The 16,757-nt window shown below is 36.9% G+C and overlaps 1 protein-coding gene across 12 annotated transcripts in view; it reads left to right on the top strand.

Moving 5' to 3' along the window:
• LOC126916429 (putative mediator of RNA polymerase II transcription subunit 26) overlaps nt 1-16,757 on the top strand; it is a 68,566-nt gene that overhangs the window by 46,458 nt on the left and 5,351 nt on the right. For 6 of the 12 annotated variants that reach the window (XM_050722246.1, XM_050722242.1, XM_050722241.1 and 3 more), the window contains 7 exons: nt 11,545-11,662; nt 12,266-12,397; nt 12,561-12,584; nt 12,828-12,863; nt 13,597-13,761; nt 13,990-14,106; nt 15,659-15,732. In XM_050722246.1, the coding sequence (XP_050578203.1) occupies nt 11,545-11,662; nt 12,266-12,397; nt 12,561-12,584; nt 12,828-12,863; nt 13,597-13,761; nt 13,990-14,106; nt 15,659-15,732 (666 nt within the window). Of the gene's footprint in view, nt 1-11,544; nt 11,663-12,265; nt 12,398-12,560; nt 12,585-12,827; nt 12,864-13,596; nt 13,762-13,989; nt 14,107-14,220; nt 14,849-15,658; nt 15,733-16,757 lie in introns of those variants that run through there. The other 6 variants (XM_050722247.1, XM_050722248.1, XM_050722252.1 and 3 more) reach the window with 4 other exon arrangements.

Below are 16,757 nucleotides of genomic sequence, written 5' to 3' on the forward strand. Positions count from 1 at the left end.
ATAAATTTCATATTTTCAATTATGCGTTTCTATACGATAAAAATGCTAATTATCGTTATATCCGAATAATACGAACGGTCGCTAGTTCGTAGAATTTAATAAGGAAAAATTGAAATTTTATATTTTGCAATTATAATATCGTAACGTCAGTTATATCAGATGCAACCATAAAACATAATATGCTGAAATTTTGTTCGAGATTTGACAGATCTTGCACAACCAATTTCCTGCAGGCGTAATATCGTCGAAACTGTTTGGAACATATGCACACGTTCGGCTTCCGTTTCTTTCACGGCCGGATTTTAAAGCGTTTTGAAAGTAAATTCTTCGGTTGTACCACAACACCGCGTACTTACCGTGTTTCATTTAGGCAAAGTATCTCTCTGTCCAGTTCTCCGTGCCATTCTGCATTAAAATATCTCGGGTAAATAACCTGTCTCTGGTGAAAATAACTACGTACGCGCAGCACACCCCGAGCCGGCGTCAAAGTGGCCGAATATTTATTAATTGAGTATCTACAAGATATCGGATAGCGGATGTATCGGTCGATTAATTAAAATATTTCCAATTGCTATTTATTTCATAGTCGTTGAACGAACGATCAGAGTATAGTCGTTGTAACGCGTACTTGGGCCCTCGTGCGCGATCAAACTAATATTATTGGTGAAATTTTGCAAATTACCAATCACAAATTATCGGTTTTAATAAATTTTTTTGTATAACCATAGCAAGTTCGATAATAGGTAAATTGGATGAAATTTGATTTTGATGTTTTATTTTTTTATTACTTTGGCAAATCATAAATCATACATATATCATTGTTGTATCGTAAAACGAGGTAAAGTAAAGATATAAAAGAGAATTTTGTAACTTACGGTCTGTAGTTAACATTGTTAGTTGGTAATTATTGCGCAATGGTGCATTAGTATTGCCTTGAAATTGCAAGTTACTTTGAAAATATATCGGAGCTGTGGATGACTTTTTAGCAACGTAACATGCAATTCTAAATTAGTGAAACGTCTAATGATAATATAAAAATGAAATTTGTTTGGAAGAAAAATACAGACACAACGAAGAGTAGAAACGTTCGTACAAAATATACGATACTCTTTAATTTCTCCAGGAACTGACACGTTCTGAGGTTCGATTGCAATTTGAAGAGAAAAATAAATTAACTATCCGTTTAATGCTTCTATTTTAAGTTCTATTTCGATCGATAAAATTTCCAAACATTATTTTTCTTCAGAATTGAGTTTCTTAACATAAACTTTGTAATATCTCAGGCTATTAAAATCGAATTAATATTTAATTAAAGCTCAAGAACCTAACATAATATTTACGTACTAATTAACGATGAACTAGAAACTCACGAATGTGACTACTTTACTTTTATTTAGTGGAAAGTACAAAATTCATTCAGTGAAATTTGAATGTTTAATATCGTAACTTAGACATTAGAGACGTAAATTATAACAAATTATATACACGGAGATAGAAAGAATTAATTCGCAGAATTACAGTTCCGTAGGATTACTGCACTCTGTTTTCTTTTTCTTTTCTTATTTACGCGAACATATTACTTCCGGTCCGGGAGTACGCGAGTAGTAAGGTTTTCTGGATTTTATAAACTTTTCATATTTAACGTAGTAGAAACACACGAGCGTATAATTTATTTTGCGCATTCTACAACGCCAGACGATTCAACGGGCGGAAGAATGGTATTCTTTTAGAACCGTTAGATCGATCGAAGCGAAATTGAAATACCGAAGGTATAGTACTATGAGTAACTATCACGGAGGCGGTAATTTATGCTAAGCAGAACGGTTTCGACATTAATCAGAGCGTTACTAGTTAACCGAGTTTTTCTTTGTCTTCTTCCCTTCCTTCATTTTATCGTCTCCTCTTCTCTTTCTTTCATCTTTCAGCTTTCGCTTTAGCTTCTTCGATCGTGTATAAATTTGAGTTTACGGTAAAACTGGACATTTCTCAAAATAGAAGAAACGCGATGTTATTGCCAGCTCTCTTAGCGATTACTATCATTTTTATTTTATTTCGCAATTATTGATCGTTACTTTTACTTTATTCCAAAGCGCAGGCTTTGTACGTTAACATTTCTGCGTTTCGTACGAAAATATAGATTCAGATAGAGTTTTAAAAATTACGATAAAAACGCGAGATACGAAAGAAATAACAATAGACTCGTCAGTTAATGTAACATAAAGGAAGAAGCTTTACCATCGACGTAAACTGTTAATACTCCGCTTCAGAATGTACGTCGATGCTGTCGATATGGAAGCGATAGGACTGAAAAATCGAATTTGTTACCCTATGAAGATCATTTTGACTTTGCTTTAATCCAACCGGTTAATACAACACTTTGTATGTACATGTAAAAGTCCGATGACGTGAAATTGAAGGTGATATCGGAGACCAAAGTATTCTCCTTCCATTTTCTATTTTTATCCCGATTTCTAAACAAACCTTTAAGCGATCTACTCTTACGTAAGGTATTTTCCTCGATTAAACCCATGGAACGTGACAACGTCTGGCTGTTAAACCATATGCAATGGTTTAGCGATGGTTTAACATTAATGATCGCTTTCAAAATTTAATTAAAAATTGTACTTTTATCGTTATTTCTTTTGCTCATCCAACTTTATGTAAATTCTTATATCAGGCAAAATTGAGAAATTGATTAATATAAGAATTTACATATTTCGGAAAATATCGAAATTTAATAGAAAAGAAGGCAAGAGAACGCGTAAATATCACAAGTTTCTTTCCTTTTTCTAAGTTAGAAGAGATTCATATGGTTTTTAAACATTTAAAATCGTCAAAGTCGAGCTTGGTACAGAAAATGTACGCGGGCGAGACTCGTTATCTCCACTTAAAGGGTTAATATGGAAAATTCGTCTCTCGGAGTGGCGAAAAATTACTACAGAGACCAGTCAGGCTTTTCTCCAGTTTTAACGGCCGCCAGCTTTTCTAGAGATGCATGATATGCTAATGGACGTCGTAAAACGAAACGCGCTTTTGTTACTCGCCGGATATCCTCTAGAGTCGAAACTTTCTGGCAACAGCACCGGTGGTTTCAACAGCAGTCTGAGCCAGAAAGGGCATTGGCAGCCCCAAGTTTCGACAGTTTGGGGGTGGGAATGACTTTCAAACCTGTACTACCATCGAGAAAATCGATCGAATACGCCGCAGGCATTAATCGCTAATTATTCGCTATTCTCGGACGCGCTCGCTGATTTTTCATTCCGATTGTTCCAGCGATTGCGAGGATGTCGCAATTGCCGCGTTGAAACGATATCCCCTGAGCAATTTAATCAAAACATACGCGTGTACTATATATAGCTATATATTTATTTATTTTTCTCGACTTCGCAGCCCGGAGAAAGGACTTTGCTTACATATTTCCAACTCCCACTCGTTTCCATGCAACTCTCAGGGCACCGATTTTATCCGAAGATCCAGGCCCAACCTCGCTCCCAAACGCGCCTAAGCTTGTACTATACAGAGTGTTCCGAAAATCGTAAAAATAAGACGAAGAAGAAGAACAACATTTTTTCATTCGGGGTATTCGTTTTCGAAAAAATTGACGCGTATTAACTGCAAGTTTCGAGGTACAGAACTTCCGTTTCTGTTTGTCTTTCGTATTATTTGTCAACAGTGACCAATCTTATCAGACCCGGTCAAAAACGGTTCAAAGTTTAATTGAAAATTATACATTCGTTGCTGTTTCTTTTGTTCGTCTGACTTTATGTAAATTGTATTATCCGGTTTCTCAATTTAATTATTTATATAATTCAATTTTTATTGATGTAAGGATTTACATAAAGTTGGACGAGCAAAAGAAACAACGAACGTACAGTCTCGAATTAAATTTTGAAACCGGAAGTTTGACCGGGCCTGGTAAGTTTAGTGGCAAATCAGAAAGTGGACCTTCAGCTTCATACTCTTTTTTTTTGGAAAACGAAGCCTTAAATGAAACGATATTACTTCCTTTCGACTTATTTTTCCACGTAAAATCACTACTCGGAGTGTCGTATCACAACTTTAGGAACACCCTGTGTGAAGGCTAGTTGGAAAAAGGGATGGAAAAACTGCGATAGTCGGACATCAAATAAAAAGAATTTTAAATTGAAAAATTATTCAAGATTTCATGGATTTTTGTATAATACGTGGTGTTTTTAATTCAAAAAAGAAGTGTAGGTACTTTTTCTACAAATAAAACTAGCAATCAAAGAAGGTCAAAAACTATGTAGAAAGTTACAGGTTAACAAGTTAGTCGAGGTTTGATGCATCTTTAAGGTATCCTCAATTTTGATCGTATCTTGTGGAAGAGGATGATGCCTTGCCTTAATAAGCGAAACTTAGCAGAAAGTGGGATATGAAAAGATATGAATTTGCATAAAGCTGCGCCACAGTAATACATTTTGTTTATCGCTGTACGGATATTCGCGTTTACACGGTGTACAATTTAGATCGGCGTTTAATTGCGCACGAGACGCGCAATAATCGCGAAACAGCGGGTCTGATAATCGTGAAATACGAAATTGAGGGACAGAATGGAGTCAGCGATTTACGAATTCCTGCGGATCGATTTCAATACAAATAGGGGTTATTGACTTACGGCGCGTTTAACACGGCACGAGGGTATCCAGTCTCGACAGGAAGCGAAAATTGAGACGACATAAATTCACGAACTTGGCAGGAAAGTGACGGGCCAGGGGAGAGAATCGTCGGCGTAGGGTCGAAAGGAGAATTGCTAGAGCAGATGCCAAACGTAACGTAGTCGAGGGTCGAAAGAACAGAAGAGTATTGATCGTTTGCTCCATTGCCAACCACGTACTTCCCATACCAACGAAAACCTGAATTTTAGTATTTCAAAACTATCTCCTCGACTCGTTATTCACAGGCACGTGAACAACCGTGACAAGCTATCAGCGGCTCGGTTGAGATCGCGAGTCGATATTTACGATTTTTCGAGAGAAATTTTAGCAACGATAGCGTTTGGCTAAAATTTGCTAAGTTATCTTCTACAAACAGGTCATACCACGCTAAAAAGTCGATCACGGGAATTATCTACGAAATGAAATATGACGCGGTTCCTTTGAAATTTCGGACGGTTTCGGTCGTCGTTTTATTTCATATATTTTCCAATTTGTTGGAGAAATATATATCTTTGGATTTTGTAATCTTTGGCGAACGAGGGGAAGAGTGCAGTGGCTCGTAAAAGTATTTCGACGCTTATAGATACCTTTCGCGTATACTATATTGTGCTATATTACTATGTAAAACATTTTGAAAATGCATTAACATTGTAACGGGACACGACTATCGTATGATCGTATTTACCGCAAACATAAATCCGATAAAAAATAAAGATAATACCGTATGAATAGTTATCTTAAACATATATTACGATGACCATGAAAAATGACTCCACGATTGACCGTTTAAATACTTTTGCAATCTCCATCTACGAGATATCTATTTGCACTAAACGTCTCGTATGTACATTTTCAGATATATTACTTTATCGATGTAATCATAGCACAGCCCTGCTGAGCTTAATCGAGTTATTACTGTTAGGTATAGGTATATATCGAACGAAAAGACATATATATATAGCTATATATATACATAATTGTGCTACCTAACAGTAATGACTTGATCTAAACGAAAGCACAGTATATATATATTTTCAATTTCAATGCAAATGTAGCTTTCTTATTTAATATATTAATATATATATATATTAAATAAAAAAGAATTTAAAAAGAACTGAAGATATAACGATCTATATCTCAGTCTGTTTCGGTACGTGAAATCAACGGCTGATTGTTCAATACTAAAATTCATTCCTCTGAGAATCACCTTTCGACCAGATAAGCCTACTCGAATTAACACGACGGGATAGTCAGTCTAGTATCCTCTCCAGCAGCTAAAGAAAATACTTGACGCGAAGCTCCTCCAAGCGTTTGAATACATTCGCGAGTCATCGTACGTAGACTTAGACGCAATCGAGCCAGACCCACCCACTGTTCTCGTCTCCGAGACGCCTCTACGCCACAGATTTGACAACTAATTTCTTCCACTTTGCCCGGTGGTTTTCGCTCTTTTCGTTTGCCCGCCACTCCCACCCTCGCCACCGGTTTAGCGCAATATCCCATGATATCGAACGAAACTCCGTACTCCGTAGTGCGTATGCGCAGCTCGCGACATGGAAAAGAGTCCGCCGACGATGTGCCGGCTAGCGAAGCTCATTCCAGAGATCGCCGAGCGCCGGTCCACTCGGCGATCATCATCGGTGTACCTGTCTACAGCGACGAATTTTCCTACCGTCACGTGCTGTTCTCCACACATACGCACACGGTTCTCCGCCGATCTCCCGCCAAATGACGACGGTATCGAGTGTGCACCGGGAACGCACGCCGAGGACACCGCATTGCGCAAACGACAGTGGCGATTTAATGAATTATTTAAATCTGTGACCGGACTGTGTGTTCGTGACGCGGGCCCATGTTTCGTGTTCGTCCGACGACAGCCTTCTTCGTGACACCGATAACTTGTGATGGATCTACCGCCCCTTCCTGTTGCCCACCACCTCCCATTCACCCTTCTTATTTCGATCTGTGTTCCACATTCGCTGGCTCGACCGGCTTTTGTCCAACGGATAAAAAGTAGATAAAACGGAGATCGTTTACGTAGCTCGATAGAATGGTGTTGATCGCTCGGTTTTCTTTCTGTTCCTCTTCTTCTTTTTTTTTTAATTTGTTACGTGGTTATAGGGTAAACGCGCAATCGCGTTTGCGACGAGGCTAAACGAGATAACGTTTTAATAACATGTAATACGTAAACGCGAATCGTTCGCGGAATAAGGAGCCACAGTTTTCTGTATTTTTTTCTATAAGTCTGTTTTTCAGTCAGGCGATCCAGAACTGCCGAAGGTATGTTGTACGTACGATACCACGGTTTGTTATTCTTCGTTCGTTTATATCCTTTCAGCTTTGAAGTAATCGGTACGCTATTATCGTATCGGGGATCTTTAACAAAGGGATAAGATTGCGAGTTAATTAAGGAGGATCGTTAAATGGTAGATTTATTATATTCGTCGATTTATTATATTATGTTTTATATTATTCGCGGGAACTAACATCGTGGGTGAGACAGCGCGGTTTACTTTTTCTTGTAAATTGTTCGTATATTACGATTTGTTTTCACTCGTTATCGTATATTGGTGCTTATGCGTCAAACGAGACAGATTAAAGGAAATTGATGTTTGCATCAATTAATATACGAGACAGATACTCAAATGGCTGTAGATCGTTGCTTATCAAGAAACATTGATATATTTATACGTTAATAATTAAGACGAACGTTAATTAAAATCAACACGATTAATACAACTTAAGTGAACTTGTTTCTAGTGCTTGACGCTTCTATACGTTTGAACCTTATTAATAAATTAATATATAATTATAATAATAATTGAAACAGATTTTATAATACGAAAAATACGATTATCTCCGGCAGGTGTAAATCAAACAAGATTTTCCTTTGCTAAAACATAGTCCATGGAATATCGTTGAAATCAGCCAATAACGGTGTGTTTGTTAAATTCGTTGATTCAAACTTATCCGGTTATCGACACTAATCGCTTAACATTATCGCGGAGGATAGAAAGTCGTTTAGCCTGCGACTAAAGTAACAAGAAGAAGCATTTAAAATTAGCGTTAACAACGTCAGTTACGTTTACGTAGCAAGTAGTAACCAAGGACAGGTCAGAGGATGCTCTGGCGGTGGAAGGTTTTTCCCCAACGTTTATAACGCTCTTACAACCTGTATCCTCCATCGATTAATTCGTATCTCTGTAATAAATAAACATTATTTCTCTACGATGACACTTTCGAGGAGAAATGAAACTCCGAAGGCAACGACGAATCGTTGAAATTACGGTAACTTCGTATTTGTAAAATTATTCACGACGCACGGAAATGAGAAGATTCTCGCGTGGGTCCGACGACGAGATAATAACCGTGTTTTAATTAAAGCGCGAATTCGCAAGGAAATAGGTTCTGCCGTTGCAAATGCGCTCCGTTGCATAGAATTCTTTCGAAAGACACTCGCTTTCTCGTTCGTTGCGATCTATGGAGCAGTTAAGTGCGCAGACCTCTCGAAAAATCTCAATGAACGAGTAACTATGCTCAATTAAGAAAGTTCATTTAGCTTTATCGACGGCGGCCGCGTTCGTCGAGTACGTGGCAGTTCGATATCTTCGTTCGAAGGCATTCGAAGAATAATTTTGACCCACGAAATTTCTGCGTATTACGGATACCGTGTTTCGACGTTCTAAAAGTTACTGCTTCGCGATGCATCATGTACAGTGATGTAGTAATAGTAGTAGTTTGAAAATCAATGACCTCTATATGGACTAATCGAATGGCTGTTTCAAAGGAAATAGATGTTTTCATGTTGCTATTCGACGTCCGATATGACGTGGAAAAGAGTATGAAAGAGAACGAAAGCGAGGAATATCGTTCGTGAATTTTATAAAAGAAAATTATAGATGAGCTTTATCGAGGCGAAGACAATGACAGTTTGCCGATGGTATCAGTTTTAATTAATTTCGCGGTAGAAAATTGTACGAAAAATTTATAGACGCGAGAGTAAAATCGAATCTCTTCGGATGAGATTTTTAATTAATTTTCTTTCCCGCAATCCTGTACATTTGTATATCGATCGATACGTTCGCAGATAGCTTGGTATTTCGCGTAATAAACGAACGATAGTTCTGTTTCGTCTTATCGTTCTGTGCATCGAAGATAATTAACTTTTTCGATAGTTTCTAATGACACGAGTCTTGCGTCTAAAAGTATGTAAATAAGACTGCAAGCTCCGAGAACAAATGTCAAGGAAAATCTTGAATCCAGCATCTCGTAAAAAGCAATAGAACACGATTAAAATCTGTTAGGCAGTTACGAGGGAAATGCTATTCGCGAGGAAAACTCCGCTACGATTTAACTACATAGATTTGGCGACCTAAAGAAATTTCTTATTACACCGCAATATGACACGTGGCAACACACACCGCTGTTGGTATAATTAACAGCTTAGTCCACGTTATACATCGTAGTCACGCAATTTTACCTACAAAAATTCAAAACACAGCCAAAGGTTACCTGTAAAAGGTCAGTTCAATGAATTCTTAAATGGCAGTAGGCTACAGTTATTCGGTCAAGCGTATCGTTACGTATAGATTCGTTAATTTTAACAACTTTACTTGTATTATAGTTTGAGATACCGACAGAGAGAATTAATAGATGTTAAGTTTTCCTTCCGAATTTTTCTTCGATCTTCCTTGTAAAATGCTCAATTATCTGGAAAAATACGAAAGAAAACGTTTCAACCAAATGTTGTACACCATCGAGGGATACATACTGTGTTTTTATATATTTCATCTTAAGAAGACCTTGAAACATCCAATGAAGGCGACATCAAAATTCTTATATGGTAAACTCGAGAAAGAACAACGAATGATGTCAAAAGAATGACGTCAGGGACTTTGTCTTTCTTTTTCTTTCGCGATAAACATATAGCATAAGATGTTAGAAACGCGTTTAAGAAGATTTTAGAAGTTGCTGCAAATTCTCGTTTAAACGATTCTTTAAAAAGCTCATCGGCTTAAATAAAACACCGTTTATCCCTACGGCGATTAACAACTCAGTGAATTTTTCACGATCCTTTAACGACGGATGGTCTTCTTCGTTTCACTGGTGGCGTGGTAGTTGCAAATATTTTCGTATATTTTCTCCGCAATTCTGTTAGTGTCACCCACCTAGTTTAAGAAGCTCTGTATCGGACCAATGGGAAACAAACGACCGACTGATATTCACGTCTTTGAAATATCCTAACTCGGATATCGTGTGGGTCACGAATTACCAGTGTTGTTAACTGTATACGCGTCAATCCAAAACAAATTACCATTTACTATAAAAACTCTATATTTTAGTGAAAAGTGATATAAATGACATTTAGTGATATGTTTCCTTTATACTTCCAATAAACCGATTACGTATTTTATAAAAATCAGTTTCAGATCGTTCGATTATTCTCTTTGGTATATCGTTTATGCCCCGTACAACGTATCGCTTTTTATAAATTGAGTTATTTTCCCCGATTGTGTACCTTACCACGTATATAGTCTATTCGCCGGGTTGTTTCGCGTACTTTACTTTATCATTCTCTGGCAATTTTTAAATTTTTAATAACGATACCTTCACTCTTTCAACGACGAATCGTAAATTTTTTTTTTGGTCGAATAAAAACGTGATTCTTCCTCGGTTCGCTTTACTTTTTCCGTCAAATTTATAGCACAAGTTATTTTCCACGCGTATACTCGTCGCCGTTTGATTTTAACTACATCGTAGAGAATAACAAGTTGGACGAGTAAGATCGAAGCGAATTCCGCAAATTACGAGCCAAGCGATCGTCCGGTTTGACGTAAAATTACAAAGTCGTAGAAATCTCGTACGAAGGAAGAACGACTTGTAATTTGCCTCGATTAAATTCCGTTTAAATTAAAGTCCGCTAGATTTCTAAAGCCTATGAAGCGTTCGCCGATCCGTCCCAAGGTGCCGTCTCGAGAAAATAATAAAAAATAATTAGAAAACCGAGATCGATGGGAAACGAGGATTCTAACGGTGGCTCGAAGTTGATAATCGAGTGCAATGGCATCGTCGACGTCGGAATCATCGAAAGGTGCGAAGAAACGAACGGTTTTAACCGGAAGGCCTCGAGTCGCGAGTGCAAGTGCGAACGTTGAGGACGAGAATGGACTCGCGTCGAGTCGAAAGGGCGAGGATGGTCGCGATTCTGGCTTGTCGTCCGAGTCTTCGACGCCGACCGTAGGATCGCCGGTGCCAAGGCAACGAAGAACTACGAGCAATTCTATTAACATTGCCGCCTCTTTGGTGAAACCACGTGCTGCGAGCCAAATTGGAAGGTAGCTTCGTTTCTCAGAACGTTGGTCGATTGTTCGTTCGTACGGAGGTTTTCGTGGTCGACTAGCAATAAATACGATCAACCTTTTTGATTGAAATTGAACGTAGTTTGATACATACGGACGTCTTTACGAACCGGTCGGTTCTCGACAAATCGATACGACCATTCGCAAAGCGAAGGAGTTCGTTTGTCCTTGGAAATAACTCGTAAGCGAGAGTTATGTTCGTGAGAAAGAATATAGAAAATAAATAAGATCGATAGCGAACGATAAGAAAAGTTTTTTTTAATGGCCAAAGATTCGCGTATTTGAAAAATAACGTACGAGAAAATGTTCGATTTAAGAGGAGGGATTCTTCGAGGATAATTATCTCTTTTCGGAGATATTCGTTCGAAACGACGGATGCTTTGGATCGTTCGTTAAAAGTATAAGTTAAAAGTATGGTCGATTTCGATCGAACATCGTACCGTGTAAGAAAATCTGTGAAATGCCTTGCTTACGAAATTATAACGTTCTTGTACGCGTGTTTGTTCCAGGAACGACTGTGACAAGACGACAAAGGTTTGGCGAAATAAATCCGTGACCGATTCACCACGTTCCATAGATAGTACACGTAATCGTCAATTCTCCAGTCCTTTGAGAATATCGAGGAACGTAAGTCGCTCTTCGCACGATCTGTCTTTTTATTATCTTTCGCTGTTTCTTTATTTTTTTTACCACGTTATAATTGTCGTTCAAAAGATGTTCGACCGACTCTTGTTAAATATTTGGACACCACGGTGTTCGAAAGATTATTCATCCGTTATGGACTGTTATATTTTCGAATCGAATTAATTGTTTGTCAAATATATCAAAACATTTGTCACGGCTGATAGAAGCGTACATTTTATTTATTCGCGATTAAATGATAAAATAAATAACGAAGATTACACGAGTAATATTCAAATTTTATATTATTCTTAATGTCTCGAGTAGACGCTTATTATATTTTACATAAAATTCAATTTGTCGTTCTACTCGAACTAAATGGCACAAAATTTATTGCAATTGGATCGAATCGATTGGAATATAATCGCGATATTAAATCCAGTGGTGTATAAATATTTTTTATATTTTTTTTATATTATACAAACACACCCTACGAACACATACTGTGTATAGACGAAAAATAAGTAAATAAATGGATAATAAATAATAGACAAATAGCTTTTCGTAGCCACTGTACGTATAATAAACCTGTGTAATATCTCGTTTCAGATCCAATCACCGAATCTCGACTCCGGAGATGAAGGGAGTTTGCGAGTTGATCGCGATACCTATCAACACATGTTTCAAGACATTGGTTCGATAAAAACAATGCTCCTGAAATTAAAACGGGTACTTCAGGAGGTATATTGAATAAGCATATTGAATTCAAGCGATCGACGATAAAACGCTTTCTTTTTTTGCATTTTTAAGTCGTACACACATACGTATATCGATGTGCTTTTGTATTAACACGCATTTTTTTATGTTTTTCATTATTCTCATCAACCATGATTTTACCTTCAAGTCAGAAGAGAACGGTTTGACGAGGGTACGTTGTTTTCTTTATTGCACATATTATTTTAAATGTTACTTTTGCTATTAAGTTTCTCTTATCGCGTTATTCGTTTCTACTATTGTTATAATCTTTCTTTATTTTTCTTTTCTTTTTTTATATATATCTAATTTTACTTATCGCGATCGTATCTTTCATTGTTGTATTTATCGTTGTTATAATTTTTTCCCAATTGTAAGATGCTAAATAGCCGTACAATGCTTTGCGTTATGTTTACAGGCAGAAACTCTCAACCCATTCGATAATGCTATGAAGGTTAGTTTTATTTTCAATAAATATCTGTTTACGTTTATTGGAAATCTCTTTTTTAGCAACGCGAATTTGAAAATTTAATATCGAATATGGAAAATATGCATTTACGAAAAATATTGATATTCGGGATATTGAGAGCAATAGCGCGTCAATCAGAATCGATATTCCAGTTAGCTGGGAAAATTGATTAATTCGTTTTCTAAGGTATACACGCGCGAGTAAGAATTCCTCCACTTTAACACGCCTCGTATGGAACAAATTAATGCCATGAACCGACATTCAGAAACAAAGACACGCGTGTACGGCGTGGTCCGACTTTCTCTCTCAATATCTCGTTCGAAGGCTTCAAAGATACAGAGAGCAACTGCTAGAAACCGCAGAAAATGTGCAACGATACTCCTAAAGAATCCTCTGAATTTCGTTGCTAGCTTCTTCGGCATTGACGTTTTAAAATTCGAAAGTAGGAAAAATAGAACGTCTGATCGCAGTAACTCACATTCGGTGTATTTCCAAAAAGGAAAGAAAAATAATAGTCTGAAAGGCAGCTGGAGACAATCAAGTTGTCTCAATCAGGCTGAAGACAATCAAGGAAACAAGTTGCATGGAAAAATAATTTCCACTCTGTATCTTTGGCTCGAAAACTTCGCAACGCTAGACTAGAATCTTCAGCGACTAGCAGTTTCACGTTGTCGTCGTTATACAGTGACGTAATGTATGCAAATTTGACGAATTTCAGAATGGTCTCTTCTACAACCTGAACGAAGTTGGTACCGCGGATGTGAGTACCTCTCCGGGTAGTGGTGGTAGCAGTATCGCGGATGAATTGGCCGATTTACGTAGGCAGGTTGTCTTTCTGCAAGGCCAAGTAGAGGATAGAGATCGAACGATACAAGTACTACAGGTAAAAAGTCCAAAAGAAAAAGAAAAAAAAAAGAAAAATAATATAAATCGGATTTTCTAATTTATAGAAAGATTCTTTGTAAAAGAGTAATATCTTTGTATCGAAACGTCTATGTCTGTACAAACTTGTAGGAACTTTGTAATAAAGCTTCGTAATTCGACTTGCAATTCTTCGCCAAAAAGATCCGTAAGTTTGTATAAAAATTTAACGAAACTTTGAATTTTTTAGTTCCAAATATCGAAACTTCAAGGGCCTAATGGCGATGGTCAAACATGCGCCTTAACCAGTAATCACAAAAATCTTTCTTCCCCGAATACGTGCAATGCTGCGACGCAAACAGAGAAGGTACGTCTAAAATTCGCTGTTCCCCATAGTATTACATCTTTAACACGAAGATTTAGAGCGAAGACGTTAACCGTCTAGCAATCTGCATCTCACCGATGTTCATTTTTGTTCTAGAGATATTTGGTCGAAGTATTTCGATGATCACAGAACAAGTATTAGCTTATGCTTTATGTGTCAAAAGCACACATAGGAACGTTGAAATACGGTTTCTTTTCGAGGATAGTAAACCAACCATTGACACAACAATCTTTATTGTGCACTTTTCGCTGAACGTTTTACGATGTTGATATCTTACGTATATTTATATAGTTCACGTTAGTTATGAATTGTTTGGTTTTTGTAAATAAAAGTTCGGCATAATTGTTTTTAAGTTGCACACACTTCACTTGTCATTGCTAGCATCGTCCATCGAAAAACGCGCTATCTGTTTTATAAAACTCGAATCAGCCAACTACTATCAGATTCTGATTACGCGTTTCATTATTTTATTTATATCGATGTCGGGTTAGAAATGATTAAATTGAAACGTGGAAATGTCGAATTTTCTATGCAACGTACGTTCAAATTTTATATTTTATTCGTGTAACGTTGTCAGTGTCTTTCGAGAATCGTTTCTCCCGTTTCTCGAAAATTACAGAATTTTCATCAAAATTATGATTAAGATATGTTTATAATTATTCCAGATGATATACTGTACATACCTAAGATGTCTCACATATTATAATAAAAAACGATTGAAATACCAATATATTGGGTTTGGCAACTAAGTGATCGCAGATTTTGTCAATACCACCTAATGACAAAGTCCACAATCATTTAGTTACCAACTCAATAATAGAAATATCGTTTCGACCTTATGACATCACTCATCTAACATAATCCGTGTAATACTTAATTCGTTATTCATACTACATGCGTTTGATCCTTTCATTCTCAAATTAATTGTATCTTTCGCCTGTATTATAATAAGCAACGTGACAAATAATCGAGTGGCAATTGTTTAGAAAGGAAGATTTTTATGTATTTTCTGATTGTTGTTACACGATGATGAGGAAATATGTATTTCAATGGAATCTAATGCATATTAGATCAAAAATGATAAAATTTATACCTGGTAAATTTGTAGCTTAAAAATAAGCGACGAGTAATTTTATTTTTTAATTCTATATATACAGCCATATGGTTACCGTGAGAATGAAAGGATTAACGTGCTCACACGTACAACTTTTCATTTTCAATTTACTACACCCATCCGTGTCAAATCCATGTATCCGTAAAATGAATAATTGAGTGTGTCCAAACAGTTTAAACCACACACATATATACACGATATTACGTGTTTCTAATATTATTATTTTATTATTACCTATCTCCCTGGACACGGCGGATTCGACATTGCTGATGTTATTACTATTACTATAATTATAGTTTTCGCGACAATTATTGATATTTATTTTTCACACGATACCGTTACATTACTATTTGTTATGTCGTTTGCCGATATATTATTTATTTATTTACTTATTTATTATGTGTCTAATTGTCGAAACAGACACGTCCAGTGTCAGCAGGATCATCACTCCTGCAAACACTCCCACAGGAAGATGTTATGGGACCTCTAGTTAGGTGAGAGTCTTTTTTTTCTCTTCATCTTCATTTCATCGCTAAAAGTGACTTGCCGGAAAAACCTTGGGAAACTTAATTTTCCAAATTGAACCATCTCAATGAAAAGTGTACCGATAGAAGAACGACTGAGAGAAAGTTAAATGAAATAAAATGTAAAACGCAATTATAATAGTCGTAATCGGTATTTCTCGCCGAAAGATAACATCGTGGTACCTAAGTTTTAAGTTCCTACGGATTTTTCCCATGTCTTTCCCCCCCCCCCCTTCAGAATACATCAATTAGGAGATTTAAGATAATAGTACGTTATCTCTTGTTAATCGCATAAATATGTCTATAAATTTGTTCCAAATCAGTCGTGTTAGATGGAAGACTAAAGTAGTAAAACCGTCCATTAACGAGAATTAATTACAAGTAGCTGGGTACATGTATTAGCATCGAAACAATGTTTTAATGAACACAGACATATACAGGGTGTGTAAAAAGGGTCGCGGAAGAACTTTGACGACGCGTAGTGCTCGTCAAACTAAGCAAAAAGATATTCTCGGTGTTATTATTAGCTGTAAAGATTTTTATTCTTCTCTGTTTTTTTTTTTTGTTTGTTTTTTTTGTGTATAAAATTTCTGTATAACCAGCGTGAAGCCTGTCGGAAAGAACTTATTTCCACGCCCATTAAAAAATCGTAATAAACGTGGGTTCAAAAATCATTTACCTTCGCAGTTGCGTGTAAAAGTACTTGTTTGCTGCATAGAAATAGAGCGTATAGGGTAAACCAGTTGCTTCGTTGAACGAATCAATACGGCGAATCGAAAAATCCTGCCAAGAGATAAGACAAACGCGGAGGATCGACGCGCTTGTGCTTCTATGAGAAAACGTGTCGAAAAGCGTGTGTCGAAATGATCGGAGAGCGTATTGAACATATGTCGCAGAGGTAATGTCTCACCGACAAAAAAGTCTCGTAACTGCGAAACAAATGCTTCTTCGACCTATGTTTGCCAAGATCTTTTTGCTCGTTTCCACGAGTACTG

Source organism: Bombus affinis, chromosome 5, assembly GCF_024516045.1.
Source record: "Bombus affinis isolate iyBomAffi1 chromosome 5, iyBomAffi1.2, whole genome shotgun sequence".
NCBI lineage: Eukaryota > Metazoa > Arthropoda > Insecta > Hymenoptera > Apidae > Bombus > Bombus affinis.